The sequence below is a fragment of the Pelodiscus sinensis genome, chromosome 2 (genome assembly GCF_049634645.1).
Source record: "Pelodiscus sinensis isolate JC-2024 chromosome 2, ASM4963464v1, whole genome shotgun sequence".
Taxonomy (NCBI): Eukaryota; Metazoa; Chordata; order Testudines; family Trionychidae; genus Pelodiscus; species Pelodiscus sinensis.
The window spans coordinates 177,985,942-178,012,960 of record NC_134712.1 but is presented as its reverse complement, the minus strand read 5'-3'; the positions used below and the strand labels follow the sequence as shown (position 1 = coordinate 178,012,960).

General features: G+C 39.1%; 1 protein-coding gene across 2 annotated transcripts in view; it reads right to left on the bottom strand.

Moving 5' to 3' along the window:
* The window catches only part of KIF15 (kinesin family member 15), a 61,830-nt gene that overhangs the window by 8,099 nt on the left and 26,712 nt on the right, over positions 1 to 27,019 (bottom strand). The window contains exons 16-32 of one of the 2 annotated variants that reach the window (XM_075921863.1): positions 26,242 to 26,383; positions 25,448 to 25,645; positions 23,988 to 24,095; positions 22,381 to 22,486; positions 21,146 to 21,311; positions 18,496 to 18,646; positions 17,017 to 17,102; positions 15,985 to 16,060; positions 15,607 to 15,693; positions 14,577 to 14,681; positions 12,839 to 12,961; positions 7,678 to 7,824; positions 6,587 to 6,691; positions 5,885 to 6,049; positions 5,217 to 5,326; positions 2,654 to 2,726; positions 2,342 to 2,379 (exon numbers count right to left, since the gene is read on the bottom strand). In XM_075921863.1, coding sequence (XP_075777978.1) covers positions 2,342 to 2,379; positions 2,654 to 2,726; positions 5,217 to 5,326; positions 5,885 to 6,049; positions 6,587 to 6,691; positions 7,678 to 7,824; positions 12,839 to 12,961; positions 14,577 to 14,681; positions 15,607 to 15,693; positions 15,985 to 16,060; positions 17,017 to 17,102; positions 18,496 to 18,646; positions 21,146 to 21,311; positions 22,381 to 22,486; positions 23,988 to 24,095; positions 25,448 to 25,645; positions 26,242 to 26,383 — 1,986 coding nt within the window. The remainder of the gene's footprint in view (positions 1 to 2,341; positions 2,380 to 2,653; positions 2,727 to 5,216; positions 5,327 to 5,884; positions 6,050 to 6,586; positions 6,692 to 7,677; positions 7,825 to 12,838; positions 12,962 to 14,576; positions 14,682 to 15,606; positions 15,694 to 15,984; positions 16,061 to 17,016; positions 17,103 to 18,495; positions 18,647 to 21,145; positions 21,312 to 22,380; positions 22,487 to 23,987; positions 24,096 to 25,447; positions 25,646 to 26,241; positions 26,384 to 27,019) is intronic. The other variant, XM_075921864.1, reaches the window with a different exon arrangement.

Here is a 27,019-nt window from a genome sequence, read left to right as displayed (position 1 = left end):
ACCTGCGATAGCTGGACCTTGAAAGTGGGAATGGAGGGTGGGTTTTGGGATTCACACGGACTACAACATCCTGAAAAATCCATTACTATAGGGTAAGCAATTGTACTTACTCCTCTCCAAGTATATTTTAGTGTGGATCCCAGTGTAGGTGACTGGCAAGCGGTATCTCTTTCAGGATGTCGAGAATGAGGACTGCCAGCTGCATCAAGATTGGACTACATCTCTTTTCAACAAGACATTGGATTTAGTTGGGTCAATGTAATAACTGAAGGGCATGAGATATGTTAACAGTGTTCAGTTTTTTCTCCGTGAGTGTGGCTTAGGGAAGAATAGATATTGCTCGATTTATTTGAAAAAACTCAGATACCATACTGAGATTAACTTTCTAAGAGTTCTCCGAACTCCTTTGTCTTTGATGAATGAGGTTACAGAAGTTCAGCGATAAGCACCTGATGCTCATTCATTCTCCTAGCCACAGTGACGGTCATCAGAAACTATATTTTAATGGATAAATGGTGGGAAAGCTCATCAACTTTAGGAGGCTCAGAGGTTTCATGCTGGGCTGGCTGTTACTGATAAATGTGCCTAAGATCCTTCAGCAATTTCAATACCTTTGATAGGAAAAGATTGAGGGTGACTAAATCAGAAGCAGATACACTGATATTGCTAAAAGATGATCAAATTTAAAGGAGAGTCTGGAATATTTCCAATGCAGTAAATAATCCAGAATTGTATGTACCAAGGCCTGCTTTGACAGTAGGCCATGTTGGGGGTCACATCTAGAAAAACTCTTTACTTGAAGGAGCAAATCCTCCTCGTGGACTGTTTTAAGATAGAATTTCCTGAACATGTGAAGTCACTTCCCAACGTATTCAGCCAATCAGCTGTAGAGTCACCAGTTCTGGATGGAACATTTGTCCCTGGTTTAGTGATAAGAGTAGATGCTCTGGAAGCCTGATTGGAGGCCACACTGACAAACAAGAAGCTCATCTGCCTCCCTTTCTAAAGACCTATGAACATGAGTGTTGCTCAATCACCTTGGAGATTAGTGAGTCTGGAGAGACATACAGTAGCCTTTATTTGGGTGGAGAAGGAAGCTGGAGCATTTCTCAGGCCTGTCCTGCTAGGTTTCCTCATTGTCTCTCCGATTCTGGCAAGGGGGCTCTTGTTATAGTTATGCTGAAGGGGACCATTATCTTCTCCTGAAAATATGTGATGGGCCGCAACTGGTGAGAGAGAAGACTTCATTATGACTAGAAGGGCCACAGTGGTAGATTGTGCATGGCCTATCCTTTGCCAGTGTTAGAGGGGCCCACAGGACTGGGTGTACCTAGCATACACCTTACAGTGTTATAATCTCTCTGGTGGAGTCAGGAAACAAGAGGCCTAGGTGAGGGGGAACTCCTCCTCTTCTGGGAACAATCGCGACATCCAACACAGTTGCAATGAAGATGATGCTGGATGAAAGGTTAGAGCAGATCCCCAAAAGCAGACCTAGTCAGGAATAGATCATCAGCCAGTGCAAGATCAGTGCCTGAAAGGGGCTTGCACTTCCGTATGAGGCAGAAATCTCTCCACTTTCTTCCGCAAAGTCTGAGGCTCTCTTTATGAATGGCTTCAAGAGATGCAGGTTGAGCTTCACATTCCTGGATTTCGATGTGTGGGAAGAGATGCAACAGCAGATGGAACATTTTTTAGGGAGGGAAGCTTTCAGGCATCAAACCACTGCAAAGAGGTCCACCATATTAAATAGATGTGCAACTTTACCCTGATGCACAAGTAGAAATGGATGTGTGTGTGTGTGTTTTTCCTTTGTTTGTTGGAATCACCAACTAAAAGGAATTTTAAAAGATGAGTATCTTTTTACAGGTATGTTTGGAGCTTAGATACAGGCATCACTGGATTGGACACAGTTGGGATTTTGCCTTGCTGCCACAGGTGAGTAAAGAAATGGAAGGGTTGTTCATGTGACTGTTCTTTATGCCACTGCACGGTACATGAGGACACACAGGCTACGTGCATGGTGCCAACTGATATGCATATGCAAGGTATATGTGCATGATGTGCATACATGCCCTACAGCTGAATCCACGCTGACAGTACTCAAAGAACCTCATGCATATTATTTCAGAGCACTTTATCTACACAGTAGTTTTGTATCAAATGTAGAAACAGTTACTGCCACCTACTGATGAAAAATGCTAAGTATTTTAAAAGGTGAACAGGATTTATTCAGATCTTCAGTGTTGGAAAATGTCTTTTTTAGATATAAGTAAATTATTTGCAGTATTTAAAAGATTGTGTGATCCAGTTTTCAGAACGATAAAAATATTTAACTTACTCTGATCTTATTTTCAGTATTTCTTCCATCGCTTTATTCTGAAAAGGTTCAAAACAGCAAGTGTTACACCGGAAAAATTTAGATGCTATAATACCATTTATAAACAATTATTTAAAAGCAAGCTTCTTAGTCTTTTCTAACACTAAAATAATCCTTTAGTACTACCATGGCTAATGTAATCAACATTCACAGCTCACTTGTAAGAGATACAGGTGTCCTTGTTCTAAATTTTGCATTGATATGAAACAGAATAAAATATGACAAGCAACACTTACAAACAGCAAAACAACTGAACAACAAATAAAATAATACCTTTGTGAGCCTCTCTTCAGCAATTTCTCTTTCTCTCTCTCTCAGTTGCTCAATGTCAGAGTGCTTGTGACCACTGTAGAAGTCCAAGAAAGATGGATTCTCATTCTTATGTGCAAAGGGAACCATTTATAAAACACAAGAGCTGCACCAGAAAAACTAGTAACACGTGTATTGCTGCTTGCTCAGGATCTGATTATCATGTATCAAAATTATATAGCTCTGGAAGCAGTTTAAACTTCTATATACTTATGAGTTTTATTCGCAAACAACAAAAAACACCCTCCCCTGCCCCAAAACCAACCAAACCAAAAAATCTCTCCAAATGAGATTTTTTGCTAAGTGCAAAGAAATCACCATTTTAATTAAATAGTCTCATTTGATAGTTCAACGGAAACATCTAATACAGAGCATAATGATAAGCCTCATAGTTTCAAGTAAACATTTTAGCTGACACAATCTTGATGCTGTGTATAGATTGCGGAAAGCAACTCCCTCCTAAGAGAACTCAATGGTCTTGCTCAGTTAAGAGGAAATGATATTTATTCAGAAAGTTAGAGACTTGGAGTTTAAAGGCAACAACAAAAACACTCAAGAAAAGAAGCTACCAGAAAGCAAAAAATTTATTTCCCTTTTATGGATCATTTTAGTGCAGGCCTGGGCAAAATACAGCCCACCAAGGCACCAGATCCATTCCCCTGAGGCAGCTGGGAGCCTCAGGCAGGCGAGGGAGGGCAGAAGTTTTAGGAGCCGTCCCGCCCCCAGCACATTCCCATTGGCCAGTAACTGGCAGAAACTGGCCAATGAGAGCTGCTTGTTAGAATAACAAGCAGCTAAGAAGAATCAGGACACCTCTCTCTCCTTGGCTCAGTTATCATGAAGCACATGGCCAGGCAAGCAGGCTGGCCGAGAAACATTTTAAGCTCTGCAGGCAGACACGCTAGTTTGACAGCTGACAAAGTAAGTCTCTTGGCCACGGCCTGCTTCTGGCACCCTTGCTTCCCCTCCAACTCTCTGCCCCCCCAACATACCCAAACCCTCTGTCCCCCTCTTGCACTCATACTCCCTCCCAGATCTGGGCACCTCAATCTCCTGCCCCAGATCACAATCCCCTCTTCCTTAGGTCACATCCCAAACCCCTGCACTCCGGTCCCCTGCCCTAGATCACAACTGCCTGCTTCATCCCAACTCCCTCCCAGACTCCAGTCTCTGTCCTGCACTCCAGTCCCTTACTCCAAGCTCCCTCCTGCACCCAACTTCCATTCCAGACCCCGCATCTCCATTAATATCATGGAAGAGTGTGGCTTTCAACCACTTTCAAAAATCTTGGAGTGGCCCCCCATCAAAAATTTTTGCCCACCCCTGTTTTAGTGATTCTCTTTAGAAAAAATATTAACATTTTATTATCAAAATTATTGAAGCTAGGTGAGAAGACACACATATTAGGTATGTTAAAATGGGTTTAAGTAAATGTCTAACTGCAGAAAATTTCAGCGGTTACATGCAGTGGACCTCTTGCCCCCCTGCTCTGCTGCCTCTGATACTGCCGGCTCCCCACACATACCGGGAGCCTGTGGCACGTAACCGATGAGCCCGGGCTCACTGATTAACCACGTACATGTTTATGCTTTCACATCCTAAATACATATACTATTGGCAGAGCTGGTAGCAATGCCTGTTATTCTGACTCCAGAAATTGGAAGATATATACAGGAAAAGAAAGGATTGTCTCAAGAGGAAGTCAATCAAATACTGCCCTGGAAATCTGAATATCATCCCTACCACAGACTCCCTGGATGTTGCTAGTATTACTGACCTCTTATGAAAAGTTTCTCATTACATACTCCTTATTTACTGGATGTGTGATTTGATACCCTGGGATCTGATTTGCAGAAGTGCTGAATGCTCACAGCTGCAACTGAAGTCAATAAAAGCTTAGGTGTGACTGCATTAAGTACTACATGATGCTAAGTACTTTGAAGAAAAAAAAAAATCACATCCAAGTGTCTTATGCTGGATACCCAAAATCAGTTAGCATCTGACCTTTCTCTATCCCTATCTGTAAAATGGGGATAATTTCCTCTTGACACACACACAGGAATGTTGTGAAAATAAATGAATGTTTATGGAATAACCAGATTCAATAGTGATGAACACCCACAGAAAACTCACTCTGCAGATTCAGACAAAATTCATACTTTTTACAATTTAAAACGTAATGCACCAGTTTGAACCTTTTTATCATCAGTCATCTTTCCATTTTGCATGAAGTATAGAAACAGTTATGTTTCTTACTCTCAGAGAGGTGTGGAATCCTGACTTCATTTAAGTCAATGGCAAGATCCCAATTCTAAGTTAAAGCTGAGCGTATAAATAGGAGTTATTAGTCTGTTTCTTTTATAACTTAGTTGCTGTATTGTAATACTTTGAAATTTCAAGGGTAATACAATTTACTGGCCATTAAAGCATTTTCATAAAAATAGATTTCATTGACTTATCTTAGTTTAAAGAGTTCTGAAACTGTATAGTTTAGTTTACATAATTAAGGGTTAGGACAGCTTTTTACCAGTTCTTCCGTTCTTTCTGATAGTCTTCAAGCTGGCTCTGTAGGTTCCTATTATTCTCTGTTAGCATCTGCATTTCCAGGCGCAGGTTTTCTAGTTCACATAACTGTCCCTAAATCAAGCAAGGAAAACATTATTTGGAGACTAAACCATAATTCTTGTTTTTGTTTCCAAGTGAACATTTCTAGATTATTCTTTATTTTGTGCTTTACTGGAAAGTGTTCAATGAAGACGTAAGAAATTATCTTCCAAGAGCCCGTCATAAGCAAAGTTTTGGGGAGGGGACAAGCATTGCCCCCTCTCTCCAAAAAGCAAGCCTCAGGCAAGCTTAGAATCCCCCCCCCCCCCCACTTTTCACACAGGTCCATTAGCCTGACTGGAGCTCCTCCCTCCCCAAATTTAGAAGCCAAACGTCTATACCAGGAAAACATGAACTTGCTTTGCAGAAAGCTACTATTGCTGGTATATCATCAACAGAGATTGCAACCAAGTGAAAAAAAGACAGCATTTTGTATCACTCTGCTTTTTTAGAATGCTACCTGTGGAGGAAAAAAGAACAGGCTTCCCGTATGGTAATGCAGAGAACCAAACATCAACCCACTAAGATTATATAAAGTATATAGACTAACTTTAGCTTTAAAAACTACCTTTTCTGTTTACTTCTCATTACCTTTAGTCTTAGGATTTCATCATTTTTCGATGTTCTTTCTTCATTTAATTCAGATACAAGATGCTCCAGAGTAATTGCAGAAGCTCTCCTGTCAGCTATTTCCTGCTCCTGAGTTTCCAGGAATTTTGCCAGGTTTACACCACGGTTAGGGGGAGTTTTTGGACTCTGACAAGTAAAAACAGTCATACCCATAGTTGGTGGGTGTTTTCTTTCTACTAGGGATGTAAAATCCCAGTTGTTTAACTGGTTAGACACTGTGTTTAACCAGTCAACCAATTAAGGGGGGGGTGGGCTCCATCCCTGCTGGAGCAGCCCCCCTACCCACCATGGCCAGACTGGAGCAGCCTTCCTGCTGCAGGCAGGGGCTGCTCAAGCCTGCAGTGGGCCATGTGGGGCTGGAGCAGCTTCATGCCCATGGTGGGTGGGAAGCTGCTCCAGCCCCCACCGGTTAACCTTTCACATACCTACTCTCTATTGTGTAAATATGCATTAAAAGGTTTTGCTTCTAGTGCTGTGTAACTAGGAGACAGGCATCAATAATGCTGTTTACAAAACAGAAGTAGGATTTTAGACTATACAACTCTTTTCAATCTATTGTTACTATTTCTTTACCTAGTTTGAAGGCATTTTTCCATGTACGCACACTGCTTTGTTTCTTCAGTGAAACAAGCTATAGTATATTATGAAAATGAAATATTATACCTGTGGCAGCATTATTGTAGCAGAGTCCACAAAACAATCTAATTGTTGCATTTTTAGTTCATAGTCATTCTTCCTCTTTTCCAGTTCTTCTGTTTTTTGGTCCAGCTATTATGAAGCCCAATCAATTAAAATTCAGTTGACACTTAATGTTCATAAAATGTTGAAAGAATTAAAGCAAGAACTAGTACTTTGTAAGTATGCAAGTTTGAGATAGATATATATATAGTGAGTATTAAGTATTTTAGACTTTACAATATGGTTTATCATATCAATAGTTCTTCACATTTACATGTGGTCTTGTTCCCTTATTAATCTCCATGCAAACACTAACCTCGCTCTACTTAGGGTGCATAGATGAACACAATGAAAATCCAAGTGTGGTATATATAGTCAAATGTGTCAGTGAAAGGCTGTGACAAGGGATGGCAGCGGGGAAACGCTCTGGTCTGCAACATCCATGGTCTGGCATGATTTTCATTAGCCAGATGTCCACTTTTCATGGGTGTGGCCAAGTTTCCCACGATCCCATAAGGCTGGGTTATATCCACCAGTCCTGGATCCCAGTGTTCTGTGCTGTTATTTAGCACTAACTTACCCCTAATGTCTTCTAAGGGCCCAGCAAGCAGTGGAAGTGTTGGTAATACTGCTAGACAATATTGACCTCCCATGGTCTAGCACCTAGTAGGTCCCAAGAATGCCTGACTAGAGAGATTCAACCGTTACCTGTATTAGGGGAGTGTGCAGTATATGTACTCTACACCCTGCTGTAAGGAGCATGCAATGTAAATGTGCCCTAAATACAGATAGATATTTGTGCTCCAAAAGATATTAGGGTTATCTTTAAATCTAAATCACCCTTTTACTTAATATCTTGGAATAATGGTGCTATCCACAAATAAACTTCCACATATGAATAGGAGGAAAAAGAAAATCCCATTTTGTACTGCTCAGACCACAGGTTGCTTTGTCTTAATTTTTACTCATGTAAAAATTGCATGATGCAAGTCTCTCTCTCTCAAAACAAAACCAAGAACCCACACACACCACAAAACCAATAGCTGACTCTTTAGGCAGAACTGCCTACATTTTACCTGTTTCTTAAGTTCCTGGATTAAAGCTTCTTTTTTTACTAAGTCTTCTTGTGCACACTGAAGCAACACTGTCTGCTTATTAGAATCCTCTGTTAACTTGCTTAGCTGCTCAGTGGTATAATTCAGGTCTTCATACAGGAGTTCTATCTGTTTTATTTAAATGGACAAAGAAAAGTAGGAACAGTGAAATAGTAATAAAATACCTGCTTTGGAGGAGTAAAGTGGTGCATAATTCCAGTTCCCTCTGACTTGTTTAAATGAAGTCAGAACTGAAGTAAATATTAATCTCTAAACTAATTTTGGCTGTTCTTGATACACAGTATCTGAGCCCCAGAGCAAAATTCTGTAGCAGTTGCCAAAGGTAAATTAGGATATTTTAAAGTTCATTAAAACTTTATGAGTCTACTACAGGCCACCTAGCCAGGTGGAAGAGGTGGATGAGGCCTTTTTTAAACAATTAACAAAACTATCCAAAGCCCAAGATTTGGTGGTGATGGGGGACTTCAACTATCCAGACATATGTTGGGAAACTAACACAGCGAGGCACAGGCTATCCAATAAGTTTCTGGACTGCATTGGAGACAACTTTCTGTTTCAGAAGGTTGAAAAAGCTACCAGAGGAGAAGCTGTTCTGGATTTGGTTTTAACAAATAGGGAGGAACTAGTTGAGAACTTGAAAGTGGAAGACAGTATAGGGGACAGTGATCACGAAATAATAGAGTTCATGATCTTAAGGAAAGGTAGAAGGGAGACCAGCACAATTGAGGTAATGGATTTCAGGAAGGCAGATTTTGATAAGCTCACAGAACTTGTAGGTAAGGTCCTATGGGAAGCAAGACTGAAGGGAAAAACAACTGAGGAGAGTTGGAAGTATTTCAAAGGGACGTTGTTAAGGGCCCAAAAGCAAACAATTCCGCTGTGTAGGAAAGATAGAAAATATGGCAAAAGACCAGCTTGGCTTAAGGAGATCTTGCATGATCTCAAAATAAAAAAGGAGTCATATAAAAAATGGAAACTAGGACAACTAACAAAGGATGAATATAAGCAAGCAACACGGGAATGCAGGGGCAAGATTAGAAAGGCAAAGGCACAAAATGAGATCAAACTAGCTACAGGCATAAAGGGAAACAAGAAGACCTTTTATAAATACATTAAAAGCAAGAGGAAGACCAAGGACAGGGTAGGCCCACTGCTTAGTGAGGAGGGAGAAGCAGTAACAGGAAACTTGGAAATGGCGGAGATGCTCAATGACTTCTTTGTTTCGGTCTTCACCGAGAAGTCTGGAAGAGTGCCTAACGTAGTGAATACAAGCAGAGAGAGGGTAAGTTTAGAAGATAGGATACACAAAGAACAAGTTAAAAATCACTTAGGAAAGTTAGATGTCAGCAAGTCACCAGGTCCTGATGAAATGCATCCCAGGATACTCAAGGAGCTGATAGAGGAGGTATCTGAGCCTTTAGCTATGATCTTTGAAAAATCATGGCAGACAGGGGAGATTCCAGAAGACTGGAAAAGGGCAAATATTGTACCCATCTATAAAAAGGGGAATAAGAACAACCCAGGAAACTACAGACCGGTCAGTTTAACGTCTGTCCCAGGGAAGATAATGGAGCAGGTAATTAAGGAAATCATATGCAAACACTTGGAAGGTAATAAAGTGATAGGGAATAGCCAGCATGGGTTTATGAAGAACAAGTCATGCCAAACTAATCTGATAGCTTTCTTTGATAAGATAACGAGCCTTGTGGATAAGGGAGAAGCGGTGGATGTCATATACCTAGACTTTAGTAAGGCATTTGATACGGTCTCGCATGATATTCTTATTGATAAACTAGGCAAATATAACTTAGATAGGACCACGATAAGGTGGGTGCATAATTGGCTGGATAACCGTAGTCAGAGAGTTGTTGTTAACGGTTCTAAATCCTGCTGAAAAGGGATAGCAAGTGGAGTTCCTCAAGGGTCTGTTTTGGGACCCGTACTGTTCAATATCTTCATCAATGATGTAGATATTGGGATAGAGAGTACGCTTATTAAGTTTGCAGATGATAGCAAACTGGGTGGGGTTGCGACTTCTTTGGAGGATAGGGACATAATTCAAAATGACCTTAGCAAGTTAGAGAAATGGTCAGAGGTAAACAGGATGAGGTTTAATAAACAGAAATGCAAAGTGCTCCACTTAGGAAGGAACAATCAGTTCCATACATACAAGATGGGAAGCGACTGTCTAGGAAGGAGCATGGCGGAAAGGGATCTAGGGGTCATAGTGGACCACAAGTTGAATATGAGTCAACAGTGTGATGCTGTTGCAAAAAAAGCAAATATGATTTTAGGTTGTATCAACAGGTGTGTTGTAAGCAAAACTCGTGAAGTCATTCTGCCGCTCTACTCTGCACTAGTTAGGCCTCAGCTGGAGTACTGTGTCCAGTTCTGGGCGCCACATTTCAAGAAAGATGTGGAGAAATTGGAAAGGGTACAGAGAAGAGCGACAAGAATGATTAAAGGTTTAGAGAACATGACCTATGAACCAGGCTTCATGAACTGGGCTTGTTTAGTTTGGAAAAAAGAAGATTAAGGGGGGACATGATAGCGGTTTTCAAATATCTAAAAGGGTGTCACAAGGAGGAAGGAGAAAATTTGTTCCTCTTGGTTACTGAGGACAGGACAAGGAGTAATGGGCTTAAAGTGCAGCAGGGGAGGTTTAGATTGGACATTAGGAAAAAATTCCTAACTGTCAGGGTGGTCAAATATTGGAATAAATTGCCAAGGGAGGTGGTGGCATCTCCCTCTCTGGAGATATTTAAGAACAAGTTAGATAGACATCTGTCAGGGATGGTGTAGACGGAGCGTGGTCCTGCCTTGAGGGCGGGGGGCTGGACTCGATGACCTCTCGAGGTCCCTTCCAGTCCTATTATTCTATGATTTTATGATTAAAATGTTAATGTTTTCCATTAGTAAGTGGGGCTTCAGAGGTTTGTCTTGCAGTTTTCTTAATTTGGCCATGACTCGTCTATGTGAGACTTACTACAGAAAAATTCTAGGTGGGTGGGCTGCCAGCCTAATGCACAGGAAAGTAGTATGGAATATGAGCCCACCCCACATTTGTCCCGCGGACTGGGCATCCTCCCATTCTAGATATAGTGCCTTGGAGTGGTGCTGTAACCCAATGCTCAAATTTAGCCTGGTCACTCCTCTAATGATGCTTATGACCCCTGTGAAGGACATGATACTCCAAGAAGCAACTTGGCTCAGCCAATCTTGGATTTTGTAATTTCCATTCCTACTTATCTGATGAAGTGGGTTTTACCCAAGAAAGCTCATAATCCTATATACTCGTTAGTCTCTATGGGTATGTCTATACTACCCCCCTAGTTCGAACTAGGGGGGGTAATGTAGTCATACGGAGTTGCAAATGAAGCCCGGGATTTGAATTTCCCGGGCTTCATTTGCATAAAGCCGGCCGGCGCCATTTTTAAATGCCGGCTAGGTCAGACCCCATGCCGCACGGCTACATGCGGCACGGACTAGCTAGTTCGGATTAGGCTTCCTATCCGAACTAGCTGTACGCCTCGTGGAATTTAAAAATGGCGCCGGCCAGATTTATGCAAATGAAGGCCGGGAAATTCAAATCCCGGGCTTCATTTGCAACTCCGTATGACTACATTACCCTCCCAGTTAGAACTAGGGGGGTAGTGTAGACATACCCTAAGATACCACAGGACTACTCATTTTTAAAAACAACAAACTAACATGGATACCACGAGACATTTGGGTACACTAAAACAATCAAGTTTTCCAGTTGTAGTTTCATAACCCAAATATTGCATATTTTCAGAATTGTGAGTTCAGTGATTTTTCTTGTTGCCTTAAAACTGTATTATGTACTACTCTACAGATATCCGAATTGGATCCTGATACTAAACTGTAGTCAGTCCAGGTACAGTAAGCAATATTAGTTCTGGTTTTCACCTCACAAAGACAGTGTGGAAGCAGGGAAAGGGGATAAGGGTATCTGTGTGCAGCCATCTTAGGTTTGTCAGTAGCAGTGCAAGAGTCAGGCTAAGTCTGTGGCCTGACAGTGAGAACTGTAAGAAGCCTGCCTTTGCCTCTCACTTCCATATGGAGATAAGGATGGAATGCTGACTCCAGTGAGAACCTTGAGATAAGGTAGCATCTGAGAGGAACTAAGAGATAATTGTTAGCCATTGTTGTATGTAATGGGAAAGTATATATACTGCTGCTTTTACTGTTTGTATTCAAAGATCTGCCTAAGGAAAGCCCCCCGTACGGTCACAGCTTCCCTTGCAATTGCTCGAAATAAAAACTGCCTTTAGCTTGTTGCTTATTAAATGCAGAGTGAGGACTTTGTTTTCTTCCACAATAGTAATATAGACACCAAATTCATTAAGGTCTGAAGTAGAGTCTGCAATCTTACTATGTTCCCTAGCATATTGGAGATTTATACACAGCGGAAGGGAGGTTTTTGAGAGGTGAATAGTCTGTTCTGGTAGATGCAAGAATGGTGCTAAGTTGCAGAACAGAGGCACTATGCAGTCTGAAATGGTTATTTTATGAAGACTTAGTCAAACCTGAGGACCTTCTCCTGTTAGCTATAGTACATTGTAGCAAGAGACTGCATAAAGAATATCAAAAACAAACAGTTGAAAGGAAAAAGATGCAGCCTTAATCAGACTATGCATCTAACATTTTACTCCAGCAGGTGGAGCTTTTGGTTAAAGTGATGGGTAAAGGAAAAACTCATCACAAGAGCCCTGGAAAAAACCCCAGCTTGGCTAAACGTAATATTATTTTACTATTCTGAGTCCAATATAATTTAAGGACCCAAAACTACTTCATCTAAACTCGGTTGAATGACTTTTATTAGCTCTAAGAAGAGGTGATTTAGGCCTTTGGTATAGTTTTTTTTAAAGTACCTTATTAAATATTTAAGAAAAATATTGAAACAGTTTAATGGCATTTGCCAGTTCCACTTAAACTCTTGTACCTCCTTTCCAGCCAATGATACTCTGTACTGAAGTGAGGTTAAATTCCATGTAAATACTTTAAGCAAAAAAAACAACAACAAAAAAACCCCACAAACACAACCCACTGGTCTCTAGCAGAAATAATCACAATATGGTACTGATGTTAGCACTCTTACATTAACTTTATCAGCTGTCTGCTTTCTCTCCACTGCTTCTCTCAGCTCCTCAATCTGCCTCTCCTGATCCTCTATGATTGCTTTATTTTCATCTTTTGCAGCCAGGGCAGAATTATACTTCCACTATGAAAACAGCAAAGTTTTAGAATTATGACAATGCTAAATTCTACAAACAAGGGTTTTGCATGAGAACCAAAGTTGAGATTATCAATTCAGTGTTGCATGACTATGTTAAGATCATATCTATTAGTGAGAGTCAAGATGCCTTGTTCCTTTCGTAGTTCTGTTATGTCCTGTAATACCCTGGGTCAGTTCTGCCTACATAGCAAAATTATTTCAGAATAACTATGCGAGTGTCTACACAGCAATTCCGTTATTTCAAAATAATTTAAAAAATAACAGACAGCTTATTCCGACTTCTGTAAACCATGATTCTACGAAGAATACCACCTATTCCAAAATAGCTATTTCGAAATAAGGCATGTGTAGATACTCCAATTCTGCATTTCGAAAGAGCACCTTGCCAGTGCCATTCTACGTTATTCCTCTCTTGGGACTCTAAATTGAGATAGCATGTCTCCATTAGGGAAGCCTGCCTCGGACTAATTATGAGGCTTCTCTGCAGTGTAGACATGATATTTTGAAATAAGCTATTTTTAATAACTATTCCGGAATAGTTTATTCTGAAATAACTGTGCAATGTAGATGCAGCCTTAAAGGCTCTACCTCTAGCACATGTAAAATAGATACGATGCTAACCTACTTCACAAGGGTGCTGAGAATATAAATATATTTGGAAAGTATTTTGAGATCTTCCATGAAAGTTGCAGTGATAGAGAGAACTATTTTTATAGGATATATACATGGCAATGAATGATCGCCCATCGCATCGGATACAATATGCACCCAGAAAAATTACAGTTCATATTCTATAGTCATATGTTCAATTCTGTGCTGGGTCTTTTTGGGTTCATAGTACATGTGAAATACTGCATGTGTTGCTATATCAATTTACAATAAGACAAATTATAAATACTGTAAGACCTGTGTTATAAAAAAAAGGCAAAAGACAAATCTCTCAGTTTCAGTGAAAATGCATAGTTTAGTAAGAGCAAGTATTTATGCACGCAAATGCTATTATAAGAATCTTATTGCATCATGTATGCTTGCAAGACTGGGACTTAGGAGTTCTCACAGAAGTACAGTTTCTATCCTACAAATCAATTCAGTGACTTCAGCTTCATTTACTGATCTTCCAAACCACCAATTTGTCAACAAAATTAAACAAATGTGTTAGCTGATTGAAGCTCACAGTCCCATACAGAGAAATTTCTGCCCATCTACCATGTGAAAAAAGTTCAGTTTCCGAGATTACCTAGAGCAGCAGTTCCCAATCTTTTCCAGATGTGGACCCATTTTGACAATTCAGGAAGACTTGGTCACCCAAGGCAATTCAAAAACGGGGGGGAGGAGGGAGGGCAGAGAGACCTAGGGAGACACTTGGTGACCCTTCTGAAATGTAATGGCGACCCATATTTGGGTCCCGACCCATAGGTTGGAAAACCCTGACTTAGACAAACTGCTTAGAAGAATGACAAGTTTTTTTCAAACTGACCTTATAGCAAATTACACTAAATTACATGATAAAATATCTAATTGGAAGTGTTCAGCCCTGGCATTTCATTCCATTTTTGTGACACCCAACATTGCTCCACATCTTTTCAAAAACAGAACATACATTTATGTCCTCCAGCTCTCTTGAGAGTCTTTCAATGGACTCTGTCTTGAGACTAATAGATGTCCGCAGTTCCTGGATCTGGTTCATCAAATCAGATACAACCTCCTGCAAAAGAAGAAAAATGCTGAACCCCAATTTCATTTGTCACTATTTCAATAATTTCTGCATAGCCCATATTTCACTTTGAACTAAGAAAATATTTTGAATGGTTTTTTTAATTACTTTGATTAGAACATGCAGGGACAGTAGAGTTAAAAAGCACCTTTCTTTGCACTAAGATCTTATACAGAAAGTTGAATAGCTTATTTATTATTCCAAGATTAAAAGGAAGAAGACTATTTTGTAGTAAAACTGTTAGTCCCATCAGATCCTTTTCTGGTAGAAGGTTATGGATGTTGCTATAAGCAAAAACTTAATGAAATGAGTTATCTTCAAGAAACCATTACTGGATTTTGGATTTAGATTGACAATTCCCTCCCACCACAGTTGAGTTTTAGTTTTGATATTAAAACAGAGCAGGTCAGGTACTGATTTATCATCAGTGACAATGAGTTCCCACATAATTTTTAAATTAATCTGATAAACAGTGATAAAAGTTAACCACTAAAGGAGCTTTCAGAAAGTGGCGCAGCTATCTTAAATGAAACGTGCATTAATTGTACTGACTACAGCGAGATTCTTACTATGTCATTCCTTTGGGGTCTATTAGTCAATTCCTCAGCAGATAAGCCTGATTGGAAGCTCCTATTAATCAATTGGTGATCTGTTCATGACCTTGAGTTAGCTGTGCTGTCTGCTGGACAAAACAACTCTTTTGTCTTCCCTCTCCAGTTGTCCCCTTATATCTCCATCCTGTTTTCTCTGGCACTGTGCCACCCTTCTTTCCCCAGCTGTCTTGCAGATCCTGTGTCAGATGTAGTGAGAAACTTTTCCCATCTAGTATTGCAATTAGGAAGGGCTTGGCTTTCAGCTCTGCTGTAAGGAAGCTAATTTCTTACAGAACATGTGAACCAACAATAGAAGTAGATACCTTATCAGCAGAGTTAGTCCTCTCCAGAGAAGCAATAACATCCTCAGCAGTAGCCAGATTCTGTTCTAATTTCTGTAATTTTGCTTCCTGGAAGAAATTTCAATTTTAGTTATGGAAAGAGCCCTTGTTCTATCTTGTGTACATTTAGTATAAACATACCACTAGGAATAACCCAAGAGACATAGATGTATTGCTTAATATGCTGGAGAGGCCAAAAGGTGGTTAAAAAGCTATTGTGATTATTAAGACTTGAAAACACTGAATTTGTTTTACTATTAATCTTCTAATACTTAGTTCATCAATAAAAAGTTCTATTGCCATTAATATACATGACATCCATTGAAATCCAATTTTCAATTGTCAAAATGTGTTTTTTACCTGCTGCTCACATCGTGCCATCATTTCAGAGGACTGTTTTTCCAGCTGTATATTTTCAAGTACTTTCAAAAGTTCCCTAGAATAGAAAGAATATGCTTCTTATAAAGAGACTTAATCAAAACCTAAGGAAAAAAAAGTGGTAGAAATGTAGCCGTGTTAGTCTGGTGCAGCTGAAACAAAAAACAGGACTGTGTAGCACTTTAAAGACTAACAAGATGGTTTAATAGGTGATGAGCTTTTGTGGGCCAGACCCACTTCCTCAGATCAAATAGTGGAAGAAAATTGTCACAATTTTCTTCCACTATTTGATCTGAGGAAGTGGGTCTGGCCCACAAAAGCTCATCACCTATTAAACCATCTTGTTAGTCTTTAAAGTGCTACACAGTCCTGATTTTTAAGAAAAAAAAGACAGCTTCAACAAGAAACAAACTACATAGTTTGGCCCTGGGTCCCATTTAGTTTTAAAGATTCCTTTCTCTACCTCTACTAGCTGATTAATGCTATTCAAAAAGCTAATGGGTCTGCTTGCAGCCATGCACTGCAGCTGGTGTTAGATCTTTCACTTACAAAAGTAGTAGTGCTTTCTTTAGTAGGGCAAAGACACTAATTAAAAATCCATCAAGTAATCATCTCTGTGCTCCCAAGGGATGAAAATCTCTAAGGCACAGGTGAACTGAAAGTATTGGTAGCGCATTGATTTTTAATTATTTTCTCTTTTTAGAAAGAGTGCATCCATATTTACTGAACGAACATCTTAAGCATGTTTCACCTTATATCAGGCAATAAATAATGACAATTACAAAATTCATCATTCACAGGGATTTCAGAAGTTTAACAAACTCAACAGTCTTTGGGTCAAATTTATTCCTGGTAAGTTAACTCAGAGGTATTTTCCATAACAATGCATTTAAAAGGCTTGTTTCATTATTTTTGGAAAAATGTATGTCAATAGCAAGAGCTACAAAAAAATGAAACTTAGCAATAGGACCATTGACTTCAACTGGAAATCAAAACCACAATAATACTACTCACTTGGAATTATTTTCTTTGTCTTCTTGTAATTGCAGTGTTAGTTTTTCATTACGTCCTTTTTCCATTTCCAAAAGTTCCAAGAGATTCTAAAACACAATATAATTTGTTATAACATTCTGTTTGAAGTATACCAATTAACATATTTTAAACTCTTCTGTTAAGAGGCTTTTGGATATTTGGTATCAACATGTAATAATATAATACAGGTTGAACCTCTGGACTGGCAACCTCAGTACCTGACCAATGCCAAACAAGAGAATTTGCCATACCATGACGACGACGACAATATTGTCTAGCAGCATTACTATCACTTCCACTGCTTATTGGGCTCTTAGAAGACATTTAGTGGTAAACTGGAGTTAAATAACAGCCCAGAACACTGAGCGCCAGGACTGGCGGCTATAAACAAACTTTATAGGACCACAGAAAACATGGCCACACTCGTGATAAGTGAACATCCAGCTAACTAAAATCATGCCATACCACATATGTTGCCAGACCAGAGAAGGCCAGACTAGAGAGGTTCAACCAGTCTTTCAAAAAAGTAATGTAAAACCAAAGGAAGATTAGAAAGGAGGAAGAAAAAAAAATAGAAATCTCAAAATGCTATATAAAGCATACATAAAACAAAAACAAAGGTCTTGAACCCGAATTCTAAAAGGTAAACTCTAGAGCATACTGACAACTCTGAAATTCTAGTGCTGCCTATCAGTTGTCAGAAAGAGAAAGCAGTCCAAAATTATTTAAGACTTGGGGGGCACAACTTAACTGTTTTCTGATCTATAATTTAGGTGTTTTTTTTGCAGTTAAATAATATAGAATGTTAATTTTAAAAAGGAACATATATTTTCCAGTCTGTCAATTATTTCTTTAAATGCCAAAAGAGAAACCTTGAAATAAGTTTGTGGATCAGGCAGCCAGTATACAATGCAGAAAGGAGGCAAAAGCATTTGCCAAAGCCCTTGCACAAATTTGTTGATGTGCTCTGCAATCACTGAAGTTGGTGTCAAGTTTTCAAGGAAAGCAGCAACTAGATGCCAGGATAGAATTAATAAATCACTATGACAAGAGCATTACTGCCAGCGCATACAAGCATAAACTTTCAGTTATTTCAGAGATGCCACTTTTAGCCAGAATTGAAATCTGAACCCTCCAAGGTATACCTCCCAAAAGTCACCTTAAAAGTAATGCCTAATTTCTTTAGGAATTAGCCTCTCAATCAAACCCCATCAATAGATAATGATTTCTTTGGCAGACAAAAAACTTTAGCATAATGTGACTGGATTTTTTCCCTTAACCAGTGACTCCAAGAGTCAGCTGGAAAATTAAACAAACTTCTAGAAGTAACACCTTCCCAGACAGGACCACTATCAAGATAGTATTATGGCCTAACATTGGTGAAATCGTGTTAATAGATGTTACATAATTTGATTAAGTGAGCAGTGCGATTATACTGTGTAACAGCTTTGTATTTCTTACATGTAACTCAGTTTTCAGTGCTTCACTTTCTCGTTTGCTGTCTTCAAGCTGTTGCTTCAGCTGGTCAGTCTGAAACTTCATTACTTCATGTAAATTGTCATAGTCATCCTGCAGACTTGTTTTTCCCTCAAGAATCTTTTCATGTTCTAGCCTTCATAAAATTTTGTTTTGACATTATTAGAAAACAAGAATTTGTACTGGACAATAAATATCTTAATATTTTTAAAAAAGTTACAGATAATTCAGAGCGTGTTGTCTTGTTTTATAAAAATGGATGCCATGTCAAGACTTACAGGCTTTGGTTGTGTCATCACCCCCACCCCGACAATTCCCAAAATATGAAGTAATACCTTAAATGTTTTAAGGGGTATTGGTGGAGATGGTGGGAGAGAGGCTGTGCTGTTTTGGATATACAGCCACTGCTGCTTTCCTCTAAATTAAATAGCCAAGATTTACACCCTTAAAGATTATAAGTGATACTTTAGTCACCATCAGTCATCATTTGTCTGCTGATGGTAGTGATTAACATCAGGCTGGCCCTGTGTATCCACACATGTTTATTCAGTCACACTCTCTTACTCATGTATAATATGTCTCAAGAGATTTCTGCAAGTTGTATAGCTTATGTTTTCATTTCAACTGTTGTCTTAAGGAATACTAGGGGGTGGTGCTCCCCTACTCACTGTGCTCACCAACCCCTCTCTGGAGGTAGGTAGCCCCAACCCCCCTCCCCTCCCGGACCCCTGAGGCCAGCCCAGCCCCGGCTCACTCCCCCCCCCCTCCAGCTGCTGGGGGGGTTTGGATTTTGCTAAGTCTGGCCCAGTGCTCTCCCTCCAGCTGCTGGGTGGCCGGAGGGGGGGAGGGGGGAAAAGGGCCTCTCCTAGTCTTGCAGGCCCAACACTCCCCCCCCTCCCCAGGAAGGGGGGGAGGGCGAAGCCTGGCCATGCCCAGCTCTCCCCCACAGCTGCTAGGGGGTTTGGGCTGAGCAGAGGCCATGTGGCTCCGAGACCCCTCCACTCACCCTCTCAAGGGGGAGGCTGCATGGCTCCTGGTCTGCCTGTCCCACCCGCCTAGCTTCAGGAAGGCCACACAGCTGCCACCCCTAGCACCAAGGCGGCCTGGAGGAGGTGGGGTGGCTGAAGGGGGAGAGGCTGCGGGACACAGAGTGTGTGTGTGTACACACACACACACACACACACACACACACACACACACACACACGTTACTTAATACTTTAAGTTAAAAGTAAAAAAATTAGAGGGGCTATGCACCTGTTGACAAAGGTTATGAAACAGAATGAATACAGAACCTGTAGATTTATTTTACTAAAGCGTCTCTAGTCAGTCTCTCAATATTTTAAATAAGGGAATCAGTGAAACCATGTAATCAGGCGTGGTTCTCTCCATTATGTTGCTTAAATGTCACACGCTGCATAAGATGTAATCCCAACAGGATGTAAAATGATAATGCAGTCAAGACTTACTGTCAGCTTGCTTAATGGAAAAGGTTTCCCATGCACTGAATTTGTGCTACTTTTGTGCAAATACGCCAGTTTAATATTGCTTAACGTGCTATTGAATGATAAATAAAATCTTACCAGTTTCCTGCTCCTAATAATCCTTAATGTCAATTATAGCCTGTAGCATATACTGATTTTCAGTCTTGAATTTGCAGCCTTTGAACAACTGTATATTAAATGTATGTTTTCATTCTAGGTATATGGATTTTTCAATGCATACAACAATGTGAAGCAGTGACATGGGCAGACTTGAGCGAGGCTTTTAATTTCAGCTTTAAAGAACTGAAAAAAACCCCATGCTTCTTCAGCAAATTGAGTCTACTTAAGGGAGATCAGAACACTTATTGGAAAAAAAAATATCACATTTACAGTAGAACCTCAAAGATAATCTCCACAACCAGAGTTATGGACTGGTCAACAGGAACCATGTGAAACCAGAAGAAACCAGACAGCATAAGTGGCCAAACAAAAAAAAAATTAACTACTGTATTATATCAGTATTACATGTAGGCATATTTGGGCTGCCTGCCCCCAATCTCACTTCAGGCAGCCACTTGCATTAAGATGCTGGGCTGCCAAAGCCAAGGCAGCCAGAGCTAGCAGAGCAGAGGGATGCACTGTTTTTACCCCCCACCCCCACCCCAAGAAGGGGAAATGCTGTTCTCACCCCACCGGGAGAACAAGCTTGCAAAATCATGCCAGCTCTGAGTAGGGAGCTCAGCTGCTGCTGAAGCCTGAGCTTGTGTCAGTTACTGAATCTGAAGCCCAAATTGTACTTTGTTTGTAATTCTGAACGTTTCAGATTTACGCACAACCTCTGTTCCTGAGATGTCTAATTCAGAGATTCTACTACAATGAAAAATACGATGGGTATTAATGTTGAAGTTAAGGGGGCTTCACAGTAATCTTGTTTATTTCACCCCCCCCAAATCTAAATATATGGGAAAAAGTTGAGCCTGAGAAAATAGTGTGCCTACATACCAAACAATATGTTGGTTAACTTGAACTCTTCTTTAAAGGAATGATTATTGGAAGTGAAAGTTGCCACATATTAGCATACAATGAAGAATCTGGATACACTCCCATGTGGAAGACTTAGAAACTTCCACTAACAAGAAGCTGACCACATACCTAACATTATCCAGCTGAAGTTGTACATCCATATGTCTCATAGAGAGTTGGCTCATTTCCTTATCTTGTTTCTCTCTGAAGGTGTTATACTCTATTTTTACAGCAGACAACTCCTTGTCTGCAGATTGCAGGACAATGCGTAAATCATGGACTTCACTTTTTAATACTGTCAAAAATATGCAGAAATGAATAAAGTTTTGTTAATATATAAACCTGCTCACCTGCAGAAGCAGTATCAAGGATGTTATTAAACTCTGAAAATTCAATAAAACTTCACACAATTCTCAGTAAAATGGCCATTTTCTCAAAAATCCGCAGGGGAAAATAACTTGAGAAAAAAAAGAAGCAAAGAAAGGTAAATAGAGTACTGATTTGTAGAAAAAGTGTACTCAGAATCAAAAGAGGCTAAGGGAGGAAACATGTAAATGTAACTCAGAATTGTAAACTAAATGCATGTTAATTTTATTGGCAGCATAATCTTGAGGATAGATTTAGAATTTATTTTTAAGTGTTCTCACATTTTATTTATTTTAAAATGTCAGCTTAAGTTAGTTTACATGTTTACTACACTTGAGTCTTAAAAATATTCTGAACCAACCATGTTGAGAAGTTTGGTGTAGTATGGAATGAGAAAAGTACCACTGCCTTGTACAATAGCTATATCAGGAAAACGGAGTACAAACATGACTATATTTCTAGTTGTCTAACCAATATATAAGAACTGGAAATGACAAAAATACATAGATATGCTAGTCGATGCCCTCAGAATATAATGCAGGCATTTTAGCAGACCAACACCAGTAGTAGTTAAGACAAGAAGACTTTTTAAAAAAGTTAACATTATAAGACTGGAAAAAATAAGGAAGATAGGTTAAAAGCTGCTTCTGAATCTGGATTTGTGGCTTGGTAGAATGACTGTACTTTTTCCCTTTATTATTTTTACCTTCTAAACCATTTCATATTCACTTGAATGAATCATCTCCTTAAATGTCTATTATGGGAGATCCTGTGAAATCGAAGAGGTTGGAGATGATGATCTAGTGGCCTTTTCTGTCCTTAAACTCTAGACCAACTATGCAGGCTGATCAAGAATAGACAGGAAAAATTACTCAGGACAGAATTACATGTAACTAATGACCCAACCAAAACAGTTATTCAGCCATGTGTTGCAACAGCTTCAAAGCATGAAACCTCTTAAGAAATTCAAATAGCATTTCTGGGCTACATAGACTTACTATCAGTCTTGCTTTGAGTGTCTTGAAGTTGTACTTTGAGAAATTGTATCTGTCCAAGGAGTTCCTGCTTTTCTTTGTTCCAGTCACTTCTTTCTGAGGAGAAGAGCTTTAAAAGAGAAATAAAATATGAAAATGGAAGAGCAGTAGAGGGGTACTGTATATAAAACAGTTGAAATAATAGAAATATTCTGTGTTGTGTATTTTCTAATTCTGACTATATAAGATGCATTTCTCTGCTGGGAAAGTTATTTTGGATATTTATAATCAAACTAACCACTTTAATCCTGAACATTCAGATACGTTATGGTTGAGAATGGAGCTCAATAAATTGGGAGCTTGAAGTAACTGAGAAACAAATTAACCTAAAAAAGACCAATCAGTCTTGCTTTCAGTACCCTGCATGGGACAATTTAGAACTTATCTGCTCCTTGGCTGAAGTAGTGGAAGGATGAGGGAAGACTAATACTCCTGTCTGTCAATCTGATCTTCCCTTTGCCACACATCTTTACACCACAAAGAGAGCATATTATCTATTTTATGGCATTCCCCTAAAATCTATTCCTTAATTTTACTGTGAGACCACCATCTATAAAAACCTGCCTGTCAACAAAAGTGAATCATATCTTAGTGGGATAATTTTTCACACCTATATTGCATATTTTGTCTCAAATGAACTTTATAAAAATTCTTCCCACACCTTTAATGAGGTTAGGAAGCTACGGGTGCATCTACACTGCAGGGCTTAACTTGAAATAAGCTATGCAAATTGAGCCACGTCAATTGCGTAGCTTATTTTGAAATAATTTATTTTGAAATAGGAAGCGTCTACACAGCACTTCTTTCAAAATAGAGCACTCTTCCTCCGACTTCTCTTATTCCTTGTACAACGAGGGTTACAGGAGTCGGAGTAAGAAGTACTGCAGCTTGACAATATTTTGACACTATTTTTAAATAACTGCCTGTTGTGTAGATGCGGACTAAGTTATTTCGGAATAGCGCTAGTTATTTTGAAATAGTGTTGCAGTGTAGACATATCTTGAGCGAAGTCACTTCGAGTCACAGAGGGGGTGATCTGTGTGGTATGTGTTAAACCATGCAGTGTGCATATACTGCAGAAAATGTTCTACACAACTTTTAGTTTTCATTAGTTAGGCCACGTAGATGCACAAATAGAAAAATAAAGAAAGGGGACCTGTAAACTTTATATTTAGTAATGATACTTTTGTTCATTCACAACTAAAATTAGTGTATTTTTAGCATTGCAAAAGTTTAGGGGAAATATTTTGTGATAAATGATAATTTACTAACATCACGAAATTGGGCAAAAAGCACCAACAGTAGGCATCTTGCCATTTATACCTTTACTCTATGATCAAGCAACTTCAAATATTTCAAAATAAGTTTTATAGAGAGCACTGATATAGATGTTCTCTAACTGGTCTTTCTGCTCAGTTCTCGTATTACAATTTTAGTAGTTTTGCCTCTTAAAAATCCAATAAACACTTTAAAACTCACTAAAGGGGGCCAGAAAATAGTTAAGAAATGTGATTGGTAATTCACACCACCTGTATAATCTCACAAAAATCTGATTTATGCAGCTGCCTCACCTCCTGCACTTGTGCAGAATGATGCTCCAGTTTATCAATATGCTGCTGAAGTTTTATGTTATTACTTTCTTCCTCATCTAACTTGATCTGAAGAGTGTTCAGTTGTTCCTGTAACATGGCAGATATGCATAATTAAACAGCTTCTTTTCCAGTTGTTTTCATATGGCATATGATCAGTTCTTCTGTGCACAAATAAAAAACCTTGACCATTTTAAGTCTTTATCATTTGAAACAAGGATACAGATGAATACTGGCTTATCAGTACACAGGCATAATCCCTTACTTTCAGTGAATTCCCAGATCTCTGGGAGATCCCTGAAAGTCAAATATAAACATGGGAGCCAGTCTACAAACACACACATTCTCAACTTTTAGTATATGTGTATAACTGTGATGGATCAGCCCTATCCATTTAAACTGCTCTTCAAAATAGACAAAAATGAATTAGAGATTTCTGGGAAGTTCTGAGAGTTCTATGGAATGTTTAAAGAGTAGTCCAGGGAGGAGTTCTGTTGTTATAGATAAGTTTTCCTATTAATGAAAGTTAGAGTCACATTACCAAGATTAGTTCAAATTCTTTGTTGCACTCTATGGCAAAAGTGCCTCATTAGGAAATTTTAAAAAAGGATAAAAACTGAGGTTTCACACACAGCTTTTAGATGGGTTCTCAAAATACTTCAGTTTCTTCTAGCTTTGAACTAAGCCAGCGTTTTGAACGGTGGTGGCATCTCTGCCTGAATCTCCGCATGATTGAACGGTTTGGTTTGAGTAATTAGGTTTAAATGCCTGGGAGTGTGCCATTTCTGCTAACTCAAGTCTTGTCATAAATGCATAAAAGAAAGAAAAAAATGCAGAACAAGTATGAATTAAAATAACCAACTCTTAGTAGAATTTACACTAGAAATGCTAGAGGTGCTTAAGTATAGTATAACATGCTATTAGGCATCACAATTTGCTAAAATATGTATTAAGCATTTACTTTTGTTTCATAAGTGAATTGTTAAAATAAAACCAAAGTTATTTTCAATGAAAACAAATTACATAATAGTAATAGAGATGTAGCCATGTTAGTCTGGTCTTGCTGAAACAAAAAAGACAGGACTATGCAGCACTTTAAAGACTAACAAGATGGTTTATTAGATGATAAGCTTTCATGGGCCAGACCCACTTCCTCAGATCAAATTGTGGAAGAAAATCGGCATGACCATATATACCAAAGGGATACAATAAAAAAAAGTGAAAACATAAAATTGACAAATCAGACTTTAGAAGGAGGGGGAGGGAGAGTTAGTGTCTCTGAGATGATATTAGGGGTGATAATTGGGGAAGCTATCTTCGTAATGGGTAAGATAATTAGCATCTTTGTTAAGGCCCATTTAATGATCATCAAAACATGCTTTTGTAAAAACACAAACAAAAACAATTACATATTCACTTCTCCTCTTATCCTGGAGATTTACCTGCACCATTCTGAGCTCCTCAGCAATGGCCTCATAAGCTTGTTCATTCATCTCTGGAGGAACTGGCTCATTGAAAATATCATCCACCATCTCTCCTGGACTCTGAATGTTTATGGAATCACACACCAAAATTTCAGGGCTTATTCGTGGCACCAGACGAGACCTTAGTTGATAAGCCTTCGTTGGAGTAGTCATGTTCTGTTGCAGAAATTTTGAAGTATGCATTAATTTAAGTATAAAATAGTCACAAGTATAAAATAGTCACAGATCATAGTTAAGGCTAAGATTTTGACACGGGTATTTTTAATAAAAGTCAGGGACAGGTCACGGGTTTAAAAAAAAAAAAAAAAAAAGAATCACAAAAGCCCTGTGACCTATCCCCGATTTTTATGAAAAATATCAATGACAAACTAAGCCATTGGGCGGCTATGGGGACTGGCTGGGAGCCACCAATGGGGCTTGGAGCTGCAGGGTCCTTCCACCTAAGGTGGGTCAGAGTTTGGAGGGGGAGTGCGGAGACAGCTGCTGCTTCAGGTGGCAGGGGTATCTTACAGATGCCAGTCTCTGCAGGCAGTGGCAGAACCCTGCAGCTCTAGTTGAGTATCAGAAAGTATTTCAGAATAAAAGGTTGAAATGAAGCTATCAGTTAATCACATAGTGAGCTTATATACTAAAACTTCTTAAGCAAAGGATTTCACATTCTGATTTTTACTAAAGAAAGCTTTTGTTTCTTCCAACTCAGATGCAACTATATAGGGCTATATTTACAACTTCTCATTAATAGATTCACATACCATAATAGTTTCTCTGTGCATTTTATTCAGCTGAGAGACTTCAAGACGTTTGTGTGCTTTGGTTGCCTCCAAAATATTTTCAAGATGCTTGTTTGCTTTCTGAAGGGACTGAAGTTCTGATTCCATTTCAAGATGCTTTTTCCTGTTTAGATACAATTTTACCACAAAGGCCAGAAATTAGCATGTACTGACAGTAAATTGCTGAAAACAATTAGATATTTTGATGCTTGGATGAACGTATTTCAGTTTTGAGACTATGCTATTTATAGAATCAGTGGATCCTATTAAGAGTATTAAAAGCTGCTGTGATCACATAATTAATTATATGCACACAAACATAGCCTTAAAATGGAAAAATCACTTCATTCTTCAGCAACACCTGAGTTTCAGAGTTTTGTTTTCTCTAAAGAGCAGATCACATCACCCATGCCAAAACTTTAAGCATTAATGTTATCTACAGTTGCATGTGAATCAGAAATTTGAATTGAAGCTTGACAAGATTAATATAAATCTCTAAACAGGCCTGCCAACAGGGACACTGCTATTGTGGCAGTAGCCACACTTTTCAAAATAGAGTACACTTCCTCTGACTTCCCTTACTCCTCGTACAATGAGAGTTCCAGGAGTTGGAGTAAGAAGTCCTCCAGCTTGACAGTATTTCAACATTATTTCAAAATAACTGCCTGCTGTGTAGATGAGGGCTAAGTTATTTCCAAATAAGGTACTCTGTGGATGTACCTGCAGAATTGCTATGGGAGGTGCACTCGTTGCTTTCTGA